Source organism: Rhincodon typus, chromosome 26 (assembly GCF_021869965.1).
Source record: "Rhincodon typus isolate 14 chromosome 26, sRhiTyp1.1, whole genome shotgun sequence".
Classification (NCBI taxonomy): domain Eukaryota; kingdom Metazoa; phylum Chordata; class Chondrichthyes; order Orectolobiformes; family Rhincodontidae; genus Rhincodon; species Rhincodon typus.
This window is the reverse complement of record NC_063357.1, coordinates 5,965,429-5,981,878: the sequence shown is the minus strand read 5'-3', so window position 1 is coordinate 5,981,878 and position 16,450 is coordinate 5,965,429. Positions and strand designations below refer to the sequence as shown.

At 42.6% G+C, this 16,450-nt stretch overlaps 1 protein-coding gene across 1 annotated transcript in view; it reads right to left on the bottom strand.

Moving 5' to 3' along the window:
- Positions 1-6,850: 6,850 nt before the first annotated feature.
- The window catches only part of LOC109913180 (clathrin heavy chain 1-like), a 32,498-nt gene continuing 22,898 nt past the window's right edge, over positions 6,851-16,450 (bottom strand). Inside the window, exons 17-20 of the mRNA XM_048612338.1 lie at positions 15,879-16,100; positions 13,366-13,386; positions 9,145-9,220; positions 6,851-7,791 (exon numbers count right to left, since the gene is read on the bottom strand). Coding sequence (XP_048468295.1) covers positions 7,670-7,791; positions 9,145-9,220; positions 13,366-13,386; positions 15,879-16,100 — 441 coding nt within the window. The 3' untranslated portion in view covers positions 6,851-7,669. The remainder of the gene's footprint in view (positions 7,792-9,144; positions 9,221-13,365; positions 13,387-15,878; positions 16,101-16,450) is intronic.

Below are 16,450 nucleotides of genomic sequence, written 5' to 3'. Positions count from 1 at the left end.
AGACAGACAGACAGACAGACAGACAGACAGACAGACAGACAGACAGAAGGGCCTCATGATGAAGAGTCCAGAAGTAGAGGTCACAGTCTAGAAAGATATACAGTAGGTGATTTAAGCCTGGGATAAGGAGAAAATGCTCCATGTGAGTGGGGAGCCTGTGGAATTCTCTACCAGAGAAAGCAGTGAAGGACAAAAACAAAAAATTGAATGTTTAAAAGGAGTTGGATACAGATGTATAAAACTATAACATTGCATATAAAATTAGAGTAGTTGTACCATGATATGGCAAGATGCTGGGTACTTAGCGCACAAGGAACCATCCCAGTGGAGTAGCAACCTTCAAAAGTTTTAAAAATTCAGTCATGGGACCTGGGTGTTCACTGGCTGGCCAGCATTTATTACCCGTACCTACTTGCCCTTGAGAAGTTGAGGTACCTTCTTGAACCACTGCAGTCCACAGTGTAGGGTGACCCACAATGCCATTAGGGAGGGAATTCCAGTATTTTAAACCAATAACAACAAAGGAGTGGCAATATATTTCCAAGTCACGATGGTGAGTAGCTTGGAGGGAAACTTGTAGGTGGTAGTGTTCTCATGTATCTGCTGCCCTTGGCCTTCTAGACTGTAGTTACAGGCTTGGAATGTCTAAGGATTTTTGGCGAATTTTTTTGCAGTGTATCTTGTAGATGACACACACTGCTGCTGAGCATCAGTGGTGAAGGGAAGAGATGCTTGTGGATGTGGTGCTAATCAAGTGGGCTGCTTTACCCTGAATGGTGTCAAGCTTCTTCAGTGATGTTGCACCTGCACCCATCCAGGCAAGTGGGGAATATTCCATTACACATCTGACTTGTGCCTTGTAGACGGTGGACTGCAGCATTCCCACCATCTTGCGTACTCTTGTAGCCACTATGTCTATGTGGTGAGTCCAGCTTAGTTTCTGGTCAATGCTATCAAAGAATGTCAAGAGTAGGGGATTCAGGGAGTGGTAACAATATTGAACAGTGAGGGGCAGTAATTAGATTCTCTTATTGGAAATGATCACTACCTGGCACAAATGTTACTTGCCACTTGTAAGCCCAAGCCTGGATATTGTCTGAGCAGACAAATGGTACTGAAGCAATCAAACAGCCCCCACCTCTGACATTATGATGGAAGCAGGATCATTTAGGAAGCAACTGAAGATGGTTAGGCCTAGTACCCTACCCTGGAGGAACTTCTGCAGAGATGTCCTGGAGCTGAGATGACTGACCAACAACCACAACCAGCTTCTTGTGTGCTAGATATGGCTCCAGAGAGTTTGCCCCCCTCATACTCAATGATTCCAGTTTTGCAAGGTTCCTTGATACCACATTATCAAATGCAGCCTTGATATCAAGGGCTGTCACTCTCACCTCACCTCGGAAATTTCTCTCTCATCCATGTTTGAACCAAAGCTGTAATGAGGTCAGGATCCAAACAGCCTGGCAGAACCCAGATGTGGCATCACTGATCAGGTCATTGCTGAGCATGTGCTGCTCCTGGATGCTAGGGAGCCACCAAAGGAGGTTGAAGATAGCTGCAAATACTTCTACCTTATCTTTTGCACTGTGTTGGACTCTTCCATCATTGATGTTGGGGATATTTCTAGTACCATATCTCCAGTGAGTGATTCAATTGACCACTGCTCAACTGAATGTGGCAAGACTGAAGCACTTAGAGCTAAGCAATCCCCCAACATGTTGCTTATGCTGTTTGGCATGCAAGTAGTCCTCTTTGGTGGACTCAGCAGATTGAAGTCATTTTCAAGTATGCCTGGTGCTGCTCCTGGCATGCGCTCCTGCACTCTCCACCGAACCAGGGTTTATCCCCTAGCTTGATGAAGATGGTTGAGGGGGAGATATGCCAGGCTGAGGTTACAATTGTGCTGGAGTACAACTGTTTCTGTTGATGGCCCTCAGTGCTTCACAGATGTCCAGTCAAGTTGCTTGATTTGTTCAAAGTCTGTCCCATTTAGCACAGTGGGAGTGCCAGATAACACAATGGAGGCTTTTTTTTCCTATTCATTTTGTGGGATGTGGGCATCACTGGCAGGCCAGCATTTCTTGCCCATCCCTAGTTGCCCTTGAGAAGGTGGTGGTGAGTTGCCTTCTTGAACTGCTGCATTCCTCCTGCTGTGGGTTGACCCACAATGCTATTAGGGAGGAAATTCCAGGATTTTGACCCAGCGACAGTGAAGGAACGGCAATATATTTCCAAGTCAGGATGGTGAGTGACTTGGAGGGGAACTTGGAGGTGGTGGTGTTCCCATACATCTGCTGGTCTTGTCCTTCTAGATGGAAGTGGTCGTGAGTTTGGAAGAATCTGTCTGAGGATCTTTGGTGAATTTCTGCAGTGCATCTTGTAAATAGTAAACACTGCTGCTACGGAGCGTCGGTGGTGGAGGGAGTGAATGCTTGCAGATGTAGTGCCATTCAAGCTGGCTGCTTTGTCCTGGATGGTGTCAAGCTTCTTGAGTGTTGTTGGGGCTGCACCCATCCAGGCAAGTGGAGAGTATTCCATCACACTCCTGACTTGTGCCTTGTAGATGGCGGACAGGCTTTGAGGAGTCAGGGGGTGAGTTACTCACTGCAGTATTCCCAGCTTCTGGCCTGCTCTTGTAGTCACTGTGTTTATGTGGTGAGTCCAGTTGAGTTTCTGGTCAATGGTAACCCCCAAGATGTTGATAGTGGGGGATTCAGTAATGGTAACACCATTGAATGTCAAGGGGCAGTGGTTAGATTGTCTCTTATTAGTGATGGTCATAGCCTGTGTGTGGCGTGAATGTCACTTGCCACTTGTAAGCCCAAGCCTGGATATTGTCCAGATCTTGTTACATGTGAACATGGACCTCTTCAGTATCTGAGGAGTCATGAATGGTGCTGAACATTGTGCAATCATCGGCAAACATCCCCACCTCTGACCTTACGATGGAGGGAAGGTCATTGATGAAGCAGCTGAAGATGGTTAGGCCTAGGACACTACCCTGGGGAACTCCTGCAGAGATGTCCTGGAGCTGAGATGACTGACCTCCCATAACCACGACCGTCTTCCTATGTGTCAGATATGACTCCAAGCATTGGAGCATTTGCCCCCTGACACCCATTGATTCCAGTTTTGCGAGGGCTCCTTGATGCCACATTTGGTCGAATGCAGCCTTGATATCAAGGGCTGTCCCTCTCACGTCACTTCTGGAAGTCAGCTCTTTTTTCCATGTCTGAACCAAGGCTGTAATGAGGTCAGGAGCTGAGTGGCCCTGGGCGGAACCCAAACTGGGCGTCACTGAGCAGGTTATTTCTGAGCAGATGCTGTTTGATAGCAATGTTGATGACACCTTCCATCACTTTACTGATGATTGAGAGTAGACTGATGGGGCGGTAATTGGCCGGGTTGGATTTGTCCTGCTTTTTTGTGTACAGGACATACTTGGGCAATTTTCCACATTGTCGGGTAGATACCAGTGTTGTAACTGCACTGGAACAGCTTGGCTAGGAGAGTGGCAAATTCTGGAGCACAAGTCTTCAGTACTATTGCCAGAATGTTGTCAGGGCCCGTAGCCTTTGCAGTTTTCAGTGTCTTCAACTGTTTCTTGATATCATGTGGAGTGAATCGAATTGGCTGAAGACTGGTATCTGTGATGCTAGGGACAACTGGAGGAGGCAGAGATGGATCATCCACCTGGCACTTCTGGCTGGAGATTGCTGTGAATGCTTCAGCCTTATCTTTTGCACCGATGTGCTGGGCTCTTCCATCAGTGAGGATGGGGATATTTGTGGAGCCTCCTCCTCCAGTGAGTTGTTTAATTGTCCACCACCATTCACGACTGGATGTGGCAGGACTGCAGAGCTTAGATCTGATCCGTTGGTTGTGGGATCGCTTAGATCTGTCTATCACTTGCTGCTTTCACTGTTTGGCGTGCAAGTAGTCCTGTTTGGTGGCTTCACCAGGTTGATACCTCATCTTCAGGTATGCCTGGTGCTGCTCCTGGCATGCTCTCCTGCATTCTTCATTGAACCAGGGTTGATCCCCTGGCTTGATGATAATGGTTGAGTGGGGGATATGCTGGGCCATGAGGTTACAGATTGCGTTGGAGTACAATTCTGCTGCTGTTGATGGCCCACAGCGCCTCATGGATGCCAGTCTTCAGTTGCTAGATCTGTGCGAAGTCTGTCCCATTTAGCACGGTGATAGTGCCACAGAACATGATGGAGGTTGTTCTCAATGTGAAGGCGGGACTTGGTCTCCACAAGGACTGTGCGATGATAACTCTTATCGATACTGTTATGGACAGATACAACTGCAGCTAGCAGATTAGTAAGGATGAGGTCAAGTACGCTTTTCCCTCAGCACCTGCCACATACCCAGTCTAGCAGCTATGTCCTTTAGGACCCGATCAGCTGCTGCCGAGCCACTCTTGTTGGTGGTGGACATTGAAATCCCCCACCCAGAGTACATTTTGTGTCCTTGCCATCCTCAGTGCTTCCTCTAAGTGTTGTTCAACGTTGAGGAATACAGATTCATCAGCTGAGGGAGTGTGGTATGTGGGAATCAGCAGGAGGTTTCCTTGCCCATGTTTAACTTGAAGCCATGAGACTTCATGGTGTCTGGTATCAATGTTGAAGACTCCTAGAGCAACTCCCTCCCCCCTCTGGTGGGTCTGTCCTGGCAGGGGTGGGGGTGGGTAAGAACAGGACATATCCAGGGATGGTGATGGTGGTGTCTGGGACATTGTTTGTCTGATTCTGTGAGTATGACTATGTCAGGCTGTTGCTTGACTAGTCTGTGAGACAGCTCACCCAGTTTTGGCACTAACCCCCAGATGTTAGTGAGGACTTTGCTGGGTCAATGGAGTGGTTTCCGCTCTTGTCTTTTCTGGTGCCTATGTTGATGCCCAGGTGATCCATCCAGTTCATTTCTTTGATTCTTGGTAGCGATTGGTACAACTGAGTGGCTTGCTTGACTATTTCAGAGGGCAGGTGAGAGTCAACCACATTGCTGTGGGTCTGGAATCACATGTAGGCCAGAGCAGGTGAGGGCAGCAGATTTCCTCCCCTGCAGGACGTTAGTGAACCAGATGGGTTTTTCCTAACAATCGGCAATGATTTCATGGCAATCAGTAGATTCTAAATTCCAAATTCCAGACTTTTTTTGAATTCCAATTCCACCAGCTGCTGTAGTGGGATTTGAACCCAGGTCCCCAGAACATCAGCTGGGTTTGACGTAATATTTGCGATAATACCACTACACCATCACCTACCCTAAAACGAAATGGAAAACTTCTTGTTAGAACAAAGACCAGGAGAGTGGAGCGGAGCTGAGGGACAGGAAAGCTGAGCCAGCATGAGGCTGATCAGAGAGACCAAGAGTGGGCATACAGAGACATGTGGATCGGAGCGTGGATCACTGGATTCAGCAAGAATAGCTGAGGAACATTGTATAGAAATACCAGTGATCCTGGTTAGTTATTTGCAAAGTTGGGACTTGTTCAAAAAGACTGCAGTGAACACTTCCTGATATTCTTGCCAAGCTGCTGGTTGAATAAGGTCAAGTTGGTTGAATAAGGTCAAGTATGCTTCCCCCCCACCTACCCACACCAACCCTTTGTTTCCTTACCACCTACTGCAGACCCACTTGAGCAGCTATTCCTTTCAAACTTGATTAGCTTGAACAGGAGTGCTGCTGCTGAGCCACCCTGGACATCGACATTCCCTCACCTGGTGCACCGTTGACTATGTCAAAGCTTCCTCTAAAAAGTGTGTGCAACATGAATTGATTTAGCCAAGGGAAGTAGTAGGTGGTAAGCAGCAGGCAGTTTCCTTGCCCACATTTAACCTGAAGCCATGAGACTTCATGGGGTCCAGAATCAATGAACAGTCAGCCCAGGGCAACTTCAAGTGTATAGCACTATGCTGTTACTTCTGCTGGGTCTGTCCTAGTGGTAATTAAGGACATATCCAGTGGTAGTGGTAGGGGTGGCTGGGGCAGTCAATGACAATCATTCCTCAGTTTCAGGGTGTTGAGCTATCTCCACCAATATTGAGAATAGGCCCCAGATCAGAGGCATTTGCACTGGAAGAGACTGAGCCCTGTTGAATTTGCAAAGGTCTGTGCAGCTGGTCTGTCTTGTTTTATTTCTGAGATGTAGTGATTGATAAGTTTGAAATGCTTGGGCTTTGAGGGCAGTCAACCACATTGCTGTGACTTCAGACCCACTGGCCAGACCAGGTGAAGATGGCAGATTTCCCTCTGAAAGATATTAGTGAGCCAGATGAGCTTTGGGCAAATTGATAATTGTTTCATGGTTAGTCATGAATTCCATAAAATCCAGAGTTAGTCAAGTTTCAGCCACTGTTGTAGAGATCCAGCTTTGAATCCTACCACAGCAGATGGTGAGTTTGTGTACTATTCAGTGGATGATGTGCTAGTCATTACTCCAAATACATTCCTAGCTTTCCAATTGTTCCAATACTAAGGAAGTAGTATTACTTCCAAAAAAAAAAAAAAAAACTGTAGAATGTATCTACCCAAATAGGTGGTGTTCAGTTGCAGGCTTGACTTCAGTACTTCTGGATTTCACTTAGATAACATCCATAAACAGACTGGTTTAGAAATGGAAGTGAAATGGTTAAGTGGATCCTACATATGTTCACTGGTATGCTACTGGGTTATATACTTAGTTCTATTAAACAAGCAGCTCATCTGAGGATCCTGGTTAATTTAGGAACTGTAGTCCCATTTCTTTACATACTCCATCAGTTAGAGCTAGTTATGACTAGTCAGAAGACGTGATCGAGAATGAAACAAATAAAAAAACCAAAAACAAACAAAAAAAGAGATTCATAGTCCTGTTTTTATTTCCAATCTGCTTTCAAATTGCACAAAAAACTGACAGGAGTTAATTCTTTATTCTGTACACTCAAAGACAGTGACCTAACACACCACAATATCCAGCAAATGCAAGACCTAGCACAGGGTTGGAAACAGACGGGGTTTAGGGACTGTCAAAATAGTGGTCCCACATTAGCACAGCAGGCCATCCTTAACAATGAAGGAGGGAACAGTTGTAGTAGGGGCTTTAAACACCTCTGCATGGTTTTAAAACAGCCTGCATAGATTGGGAGTTCAACTTTAAATCATGAGTCAGGTGAACTTGCCAATTTTTTTTTTTAAATAAACAAACTCAATTTCCAACATTTAGATCATGGTGTTGGGTGCACTGTGATTAGTGTTTTTGTTGCTTAACATAACATAAGCAGCCAAGTCCTGTACTCAACTTCTACCATAATGAATACAATAGGATTTACTGCTTTTTTTAAATACAGCCACAAGCTGCTCAGAGTTGGGAATACTACATTAAAAGTATTGTCTCACTAGAGTGCAAATCTTTACAATAGACTGTATTGCAGGACATGAGCTCACACTGAGCACTTTAAATGCAACAACCATTCCCCTTCAAATAAAAATCACATCTAATTAACATGGAATGTGAGGGATGAGTTAGACAGCTGTGATCCAAACATTCAGAACTAGAAAAAAGACAGACTGAAGTCCTTCATGACATACAATATAAAGAGCTTTGCTTTCTCTTCCCTGTTGCAAGATGGAGGGAAACTGGCAGATGCTGAGCAGGAGTTACTTGGAAACTTTTGCCTTACATACTATACCCATATGTGCCAGGCTGAGCATATGGTTGGGCACCATAACTGTAGCCATAGGCTGCCTGTGGAGGGACACTCACACTGGGTCCTGCTGTCAACATGAGTTGTGACTGACCTGCATAGAAGGGAAAAAAAAGTGCATTTAGGCAATTTTAAATAGCTTGCTCAAGTGATCCAAGATATGGGGCATTTGAAGTAAAAAGAGAACTTCGAGCATATCAGGCTCAATCACTAGCAAGATTTCAGTCAAAAATCCATGAACTCTAGTATTTTAGCTATGGTTACTAGTGTAGAACTTCACTAATGAAATGGTGTTGGTTTTGCAGTTGGCTGCACAGCTGGTTTGTGATGCAGTGACAGCAACAGGTTCAATTCCTGCACCAGCACAACTCCTCAGTCTCTCTCCTTGCTTGTGATTCAGGTTAAATCAGTTGTCTAATGAGAACACCACACTATGGTCTGTTAAGATCATAGCATAAAATAACACCCAGCTCCAATGAGATGACCATTGCATCTGACAAATCTCTCCATTTAACCTTTCACTCAGCCAGTTAAGTGAGCCAATTTTTAAAATTTCACTCAATGGGGCATTTTTGGCTGGGCCATATTTATTGCCCATCCTTAAATTTTAAGGATCAACCACATCGCTGTGGGTCTGGAGTCAAATGTAGTCCAGACAGGGTAAGGATGGCATTTTCCTTCCTGAAAAATGGGAACGAGTGAACCAGATGGGTTTAGTTGACCATTGAGTGGTTACATGGTCATTAGATTCAATAGCAGATATTTAGTGAACTCAAATGCCACCATCTACTCTGGCAGTATTTGAACATTACCTGGGTTGCCAAATTAACAGCCCAGTGATAATACCACTAGACCACTGCCTCCTCAAAAAAATAAAGAGAGAGACTGTGGGTAGCAGTCCATAGTAGACGTGTTAAGTTTTTCCACACAAGGCCATCCCTTTTTTTGGGATGATCAATCTTTTGAACTGCTTTGCATTTCAGGGTTCACTACAGCTGACAAGGTCATGGACAGTGGATTCAAAAGGATTAATCAAGACCACTGAGCAACAGATTAGTGCCCTAGATACAAGCACCACAATCTTTCACTGAAGTGATCAGACAGTGTCACTAGGATCAGAGTTTGGAGCAAGCAATTTGAACTGAACAATCTAGTAAAATAGTTAAGAGGTGGTTGATAATAAACCCATCTGGCACTTCATTTGAAGCACAATGTGCTGAACCAGTCAAATAATCAGCTTGAATTTGATCCAGGCTTTGGCATTTGACTTTAGCGTGCACAGGTCAAACATGCTACTTATGCCTACAGGTTAGCACTCATGTAGTCACTTACTGATTGAAAGCGATCTGTTCATTGAAGGATTTGAATTATAGCACTTCAATTTACTCAGGCATTTACAATGAAATTTGTCACCAGTTAACAAGCAAAGAAAGGTCAAGCAACAAACCATAAACAATGGGGGTTGTCTCAGTAGCCTGTTCCTCCTCTTTCCTCAGAGATTCAGAGATGTCCAACTTATCCACCTGAAAAACCCAAACAATTACCAAACAATTACCAGTCACATGTCCCACATGGGCAAGATTTGTTTCCTGATCAGAAGGAAAAGCCTTATGAATGCTCAAGTTAGAAAAAATTTCCAAAGCAGGGAAGTGACCATTCAATGGATTATAATGCAAACAAACAGCTTAACTAGTACAGCAAGGCTGACTAGTTCAGTTTATTGATCAGTTTCTGGAACCTTTTAAAAAACTGCTGCTTTGAATGCAGACCAGAATGTTATTTTCTCCTCTAAATCCTGGTGTTCCGATTAAAAAGCTCCTCACTAAGGAAATTGCATGCAGGACTTTAGGAAGTATATTCAAACTGCCAATCAAGGTGAGCCACAAGCCAACACAAGCAACATGGGGACTGGGAGCAGGCTCCCAGTTCACTGATGGGAAATGAGGGACATGGGCAGGAAAACAAAAAACACATCCAAACAACGTTTGCTTAATTAGTTGAAAACATCAAGTGCTCTCTAGAGTGGTGTGACTCATGCTCCCAAAGACAAACCAGTAACTATCACCAAGTTGGAATGTTTATTAATTGCTGATAAATTACAGAATAGGAATAGAACAAGCCAGCTGAGCAAAAACTAATGCAGTTGCATTAACAAGAACCCACAAAAGACTCCATCTGTGATTAGTGGCGTTATCCCTTCCAATGCTGAGAAGGGCATCTAGGCAATATACAAAGTTGGAGCCTTTAACAGAGTTATTCAATACTTTTCTAGGGCCTAGTGAGGCAACATTAACCCATTTTGCCATATTCTACATTAGCAATCCAGGCTGAGCAATTATATAGAAGTTGACAAGCTCCCCCCAAATAGAAGGGCTGAAAATCCTACAGTAAATTTCAAAATACAAAGTGCCTTTTTAACTTCAAGAAAGTCAAACCAACTTTGCTTTGTGAAAGATAGCAATTAGTATCCAGTGAAGTATTAAACATCATTCCAAGTTCATGTTTTAGGACTGCCTTACGTTTAGTTAAGGCAGCCCAGGTGACTAGTTCTGCCCAAGCAGTTTGATCACAAATCATAGGGAAGGCCTCTTAAGGTAAAAAATATGGACAGTCAGACTGCTTCTACTGTCTCCAGCTGAGGTATACCATGGAATAGACTGTTTTCAAAAAGGGACTGTAGATATTGGGTTGTAAACATTCACTGGAGGTGAGCAAAGAGATTTAACCTGCATCATGTGTTTCTGCCAATGTCTCATGTTGCTATGGGACAGTGGTAAAGAGAAAGCCATTTGAATCAGGATACAGGATTTAATTTCTGGTTACTAGCTGCAGCTAGTATGGGGGAGTCAGTCAATCTGTACATACCTGCAATATACAGTACAGCCAGAAAGTGGAGAAAATGCTCCCTCTACACCAAGTGAGCTTAGACTGAAAAGATGAAAGGCTTGATATACCTAGCCTGGAGGCAAGTAATTTACACAGATATCAGCCAAAAAGTCAGTTCTAGAATCAGAAGTTATTCAATGGGGAAAACTGAAGCCCAGCCAGATTCATAACAATTTTAGACAGGTCCTTAGAAGATCCAGTTTTACTTCAGTGAAACAACTGTAGCTGGATATAGTTTGGCTACAAAAGTAGAGAATCTCTTGTAGTTTAAGCTATATGTTGCCTAACAAAGAAAATTAAACTTCTATAATTTATTGGTTAAAAATATTAAGGAATATCTCAACAAAAATCTAGAGATGTTTGTGTTGAGGTGAACAGGATGTTTATATCCACAGGAATGACAAGGGAGAGCCATGTTTCCTCGCTGGGAGCATTCCATTACAAAAAAAAGTGCTTTACTGTAAGCAAGTGCGGCAAGGAAAGTAGTAAGTCAGGCTCAGTGAACAGGCAGGCATCAGGAGCAAGTGCACTTGCCAACAACAGCCTCCATTGTGCAGGGTGGGGGTGGGGGGGCAGGGAGACAAAAACTCAATTGCCCTTTCCTCCTCAGGGCAGCAGCCAACTCTAGGACTACTACTCATCAACTGGCTCATGTGCTTAAGACAAAACAAGCCATTTAATCCTTTAGCAAGGTTCAAGCAATGTTAACAAAATCAAGATCAAATACTTATGCAAGTGCACAAGCTGTTAGTAAGAGCTTAAACTGCCACATGATATGCTGACAATTAACTGCTGCATGCAATATTTACACCTTGGGACCTGATCCATTGAATGGTCTCCTGAGCTCATGCTTGTTAATGTTAATATTACTGTATTAGTCAGAGGTATGCAGAGAAGTGGCCAAAAGGCAGATTCAGAGCTATGCTATAATTACCAACATGGGCAACTGATATTGGAAGCAACCAACTTATGAACAAGCTAATGGCTTCTCAAAAAGCTGTTTGCTGAGTTTGGCCATTGTAGCCAAAGAAATAATCTTCTATTGCAGCTTGCTTTTTGTATTCTTATTTCTCCCCCCAAATGTTCCTCCTTACTCACAAATAACTGGAAGATGGAATCTTCAGCCTGAATCTCAAGACCATAAATTCTTAATTATTGTCCACTGGTCCTTCCTGCTCTGTTTTCTAGTTAATTTACATTAGATAAAATTGAAGTCTTTACAGAACAATAATTGCATACACTTTGCAAGTATTCAGTGCACTTTAATATTGCACTCTTATTCTGTAGACCAAAGTGCCTTCCAAAAGAAGGAATATTACACTTTGCCATGAAAAATGCATGCTGTTTCCCTTTCTGGGGAAGGCAGAGCACTTTTCATTGTAACTCGTCAGTAATTTGCCACAAGACTAAGGGGAATGTACAACACTAAGGAACTGCTAACTGACAATCAATCTGAACATTCTCAACATGCCTGATTGGTGCACTTTTTCCTCACTTGGGAAGTGATTCAGTAGCTTAGATGCAACAATGACCAAGTCACAAACCCATCTAAAAAAGTGTCTAACTAGAACTAGGCTAAAGGAAGCAAGCATCATGGTTATTGGACTAGATCAAGTCCTGCACAAAAAAGTCTGCTTTAACTGATCTGCAAACAGCTTAATTCTTTACATACCCCTTTGTTAATAGCAGTTAGTAGAAAAATTAGACCAGAAACTTTGGTGCAAAAGGCTTTTCCATAAACTGCAGCCAGCAAACTGCAGTTTTAGTAGATAAAAACATGCTGATGTTTCATTTTAGCATTTGTGTGCATGAAAAAGAGGCAAAAGTACTGAAGCAAAAGAGGCCCAAGGTGGTTTTGCCAAACAGGCTCTTCAAATGCACACGCAGACAAGCAGAAATGCTTCATGACTTCAAAAAAACAAGCTCCCTTTGCAAAATGGAGTTGCACATGCTCAAGGTGTTAAGAAACACTGCAGTTCAGTTACCCATTTTTCACACACACAGTGGCTTGGAGGGGGCAACTGAATGGCTGTACCCACAACACTGCTGCCCACTTATCTTGAGGCCCTGTGGGGATATTTTCACCATGTCGAGCCACTTCACTGTGGCTTGATTTCAAGATCCTTTGATGTTGCATTCTAATTCCATTGTATTGAAGGTTTCTCATTAAAATGGGCTTTGCTAATTTAAACACTTGGGCAAACTACCTAAAATGAGTACCTGAGGTGAACAGCTTTCTTACTCTTCAATGACTTGGCAAAAGCCAGTCCTTTGAGCAAAGACACCACAGGGACAGCTTTAGCAGAAACAGTGTGTGGGTCAGGTCCCATCATGAAACCCCTCAAACTGCCTCATGTTGGTCAAAGTGCATTGAAAATATTAACAATAGTTCATAAGCTGGTTCACAATCCTCTGAAGAGGCTAGACAGTTTGCATCTTATATCACCATCTTTAAAATACTCACATTAAAAAAGGTCTAATACCACAGTGGAAAGTTTTCAAAGTTAAGAGTGGTAAAAACAAAGTCCGGTTTTAGTTTCTGAAAAGGCAGGGATTGTGAACCAGTCACTATTTGGCCACCTGCCAATTCCTGCTAGTGACTTAAAAGGTCACTGCGAAGGTCCTCACTAAACACTTGAACTGCTCTAACTCTGCTCGGAAGGATTTGCAGTGGATCTAGTGGAATTAAAAGCAGCAGTGTAAGATGGGAAGGAAACAATTCATGCAGATTTCCTGAGTTTCAGTCTCCAGAACTAAAGATGGAAAATGAGTCAACTTTCACCTTTTTCTTTATTTCATCAACCTGCAAGGGAATTCAGAGGGTAGCAGCTTAGAATCCAAACTTGTCCAGCACAATAAAGCAGGTAGAAAACAGCAAAACAAAAAAGGAGCAAAGAGTAAAAAGGAGAAATGGGAGGGAAAGGGAGAGAACAGTAAACAGCATAGTGTACACCACATCAGGAAAGGACAAACACAGATGAATGATGGCAGAATAAAATTGACAAGTAACTTGATCATAGCAAGATGGAAGCTTGACAGAATGTTTATTTTACAAATGCAGAGACTACTTAAAGTGTTGCATGTCTTCAGTATCCCATGCATACTCGGGAGATTGCATGACACTGGCTACCCCCAAGTGTTATGTTTAAAAAGGTGCTATTTCACAAACCAGCTTCCAGATTGAATGTAGTTGTACATTGTATAATTCATCTAGCTCGAGGTTAAATTGCATCAAAGTCCTGCTGTTTATGCTCAGCTGGAAAAGAAAATGCAGCCCCAAGGCAATAGGCATTTTGAAAAAACCAAACCATTCAGACAGGGACAGGACTTTAATCTGGACCTCTGGTCCAGAGATGGGACACTGCCACAAGATCACCAAGGTAACCACAGCCACCATCTGCCAAGGGAACTGGCAAACTTGTCACTACTTAAATTTACACTGGCTGCATTAAGTTGAACTGGATTTCAAACCCAATTTTATTATGCCATTCATCTGCAAGCAAAACCAGGTAGCTTGCAACAGGTACAGAAAAAACATTTGAATAAAATCAAGACACAGCAAGCATATTAAGAGGTCACAATTCTGCACAGGAAATAGTGGGGCCCAGGAATGCAAGGTTGTTAGATAAGACATTGAAGTTACACTGCAGGTGCGGGTAAAGGAACTGATAAGTTAACTATTTCTTGCTGTCAATCTCAACTGCAGCATCTACCTGATTCAAAGAATTGCTACACAAACTTTAAGCACAAGGTCAATATAAAGAATGGCCTCAGCTGTATGCCCATTGAGGACATTAGCTTCTTGATGTCAAAACAGCAGTTGCTTATGAAACCTAAACAAAATCGTTTACAACACTGCATGTAAAAATCCACTGTTGGAGATGCATTTGAAAATTTATCACCAGATCCCTGTTAAAATAAAAGCCATCCCAAGTCAATTATGGGAAACATCTAAAAATCAGACTATTTGATACCAGAAGTCACTCACTAGCTCAGAATGTAACATTTAGCTCACTGTTCAAATAGTCAGGATAAAAAAAATTGGGGACCTACTAAAATTGTGAACATTAGTTTTAGAAGCAGGCAACTGATCAGCAGTTTAGCACTAATTAGATGATTTGAGATTATGAAGCAATTTGTTCTTCATTTACAATACCTCTATGGCTCTACAGGACATTCACTGCTACAGACCTAACAGCCAGCATGAATCTTTGGGTTTTAAAAACCTGTAACTATGATAAGATTGGACCAGCTTTGTACAAAAAAAAAGATTAAAATGGAGCACAATAGTACTGTAGGCTTTTCCAACAATAAGAACCCATGCCAGCCAAAGTTACATTTTAACCTGTATTATTGAATGCACATTTGAGATGTTAAGCTTTGTGAAAAGCACTTTAGTACCCAACTTCTGCCAATCTGTGCTAACTTGGCCAGTTATTGAGTCGTCAAAATGTGGACTGCCAAATCATGAGTTCAGCCTATATCCAATTGATAGTGGATAGTCAGGAACAGACTCTTTTGAATGCAAGGATTTAAATAAAATGAGAACATCAGGATGGTTAACACCTCCTAGCCAGGTCATTATCCACTCCTTTGACCATCCAACTATTCTTTGGGCTATCCCAACCTTTATTCTTGCCCCTCCCCTGACCTGGTCTTCTGCATATAAACTGACAATTTTCCTACTTGTTGGAACTGAAGTGTCACTCAACCTGAAACATAACAGATTTCCCTCCAGATGCTCCCAGACCTGCTGAGCTTCTCCAGCATTGTTTATTTACAGCAACTACAGTTCTTTTGTTTTACTTACATTAAATGTGATGTGCAGAGTGGAAGGAACAAAGACTATAACTGGAGAAAGGGTCACTAGACTTGCAACATGAACTGATTTTTCTAGATGCTGCCAGATCTGAGTTTTTTAAAAAAAAAAGAGAAAAACTTCTGCTCTGATTTACAGCATTCTAAGTTTTTATTTATGCTACATGTTCATTTGAAACATTCTTCATTATAATTGATGGGACGAAGGGGCAATACTCCAGTAATCAGGATTTTACTAAATTAGCATTAACCATGATGTTACAACCATTAGGTTAAACTAGCCAAAAAAACAGCAAATTTAGCCCGGAATGCAAGTGTGCACTTGCTGTGCCGCTGTAGGAGTCAAGGAGATACCCCAGTAAAAATCACTCTGGAAGTGAATTGACAACTGCAGCAACCACAGCTAGTTTATATAAAGTTTGACAGTCAGTCAATCTCATTTGATGTTGGAAACTCAACAGCATACTGGGCACATACCTTTGAGAGATACTCTCTCATCACCTGGATGAAGTAAGGCATGGAGAAATCCATGATGTTGTGCCTCCAAGACAGCTCAAGCACAACATCTGGCCTCAGCAAGTCATAGCAAGTAAATAGACAAGCAGCAAAGCACTCATTCTTCCCATCCTCAAGGAACCACTGAAGCAGTTCTTCTGCAAGCTCAGTATCCTTGGACTCTGACGCATATTGCATAGCATCCTGAGGGAGAGAGAGATGGAAGACATTAAAACTTGTGCATATACACTTAGCAATGTATCAAGTAACCTGATAAGCTCTTCAGTTTAAAAAAAACTTCCTCAGTAGCTTCAGTTGTCTATGACAAGTGTTAGAAAATTTGTATCCAATGAATGCATACAAGAGTTATGCTATGTGGTGTTAAGCCAGAGCATCTTCAGAGAGTCAAAAGGTGTCATTTCTTGCCAATTGTCCTGAATGGGCCAAGGAAATTTTAATGGGTGGAACTTAACAACACAGGGGTCTGGATCTTGAGAATGTAAATGCAATTTTAGTTTGTTTACATTATATCAGTTCACTGCTTATGCATTAAC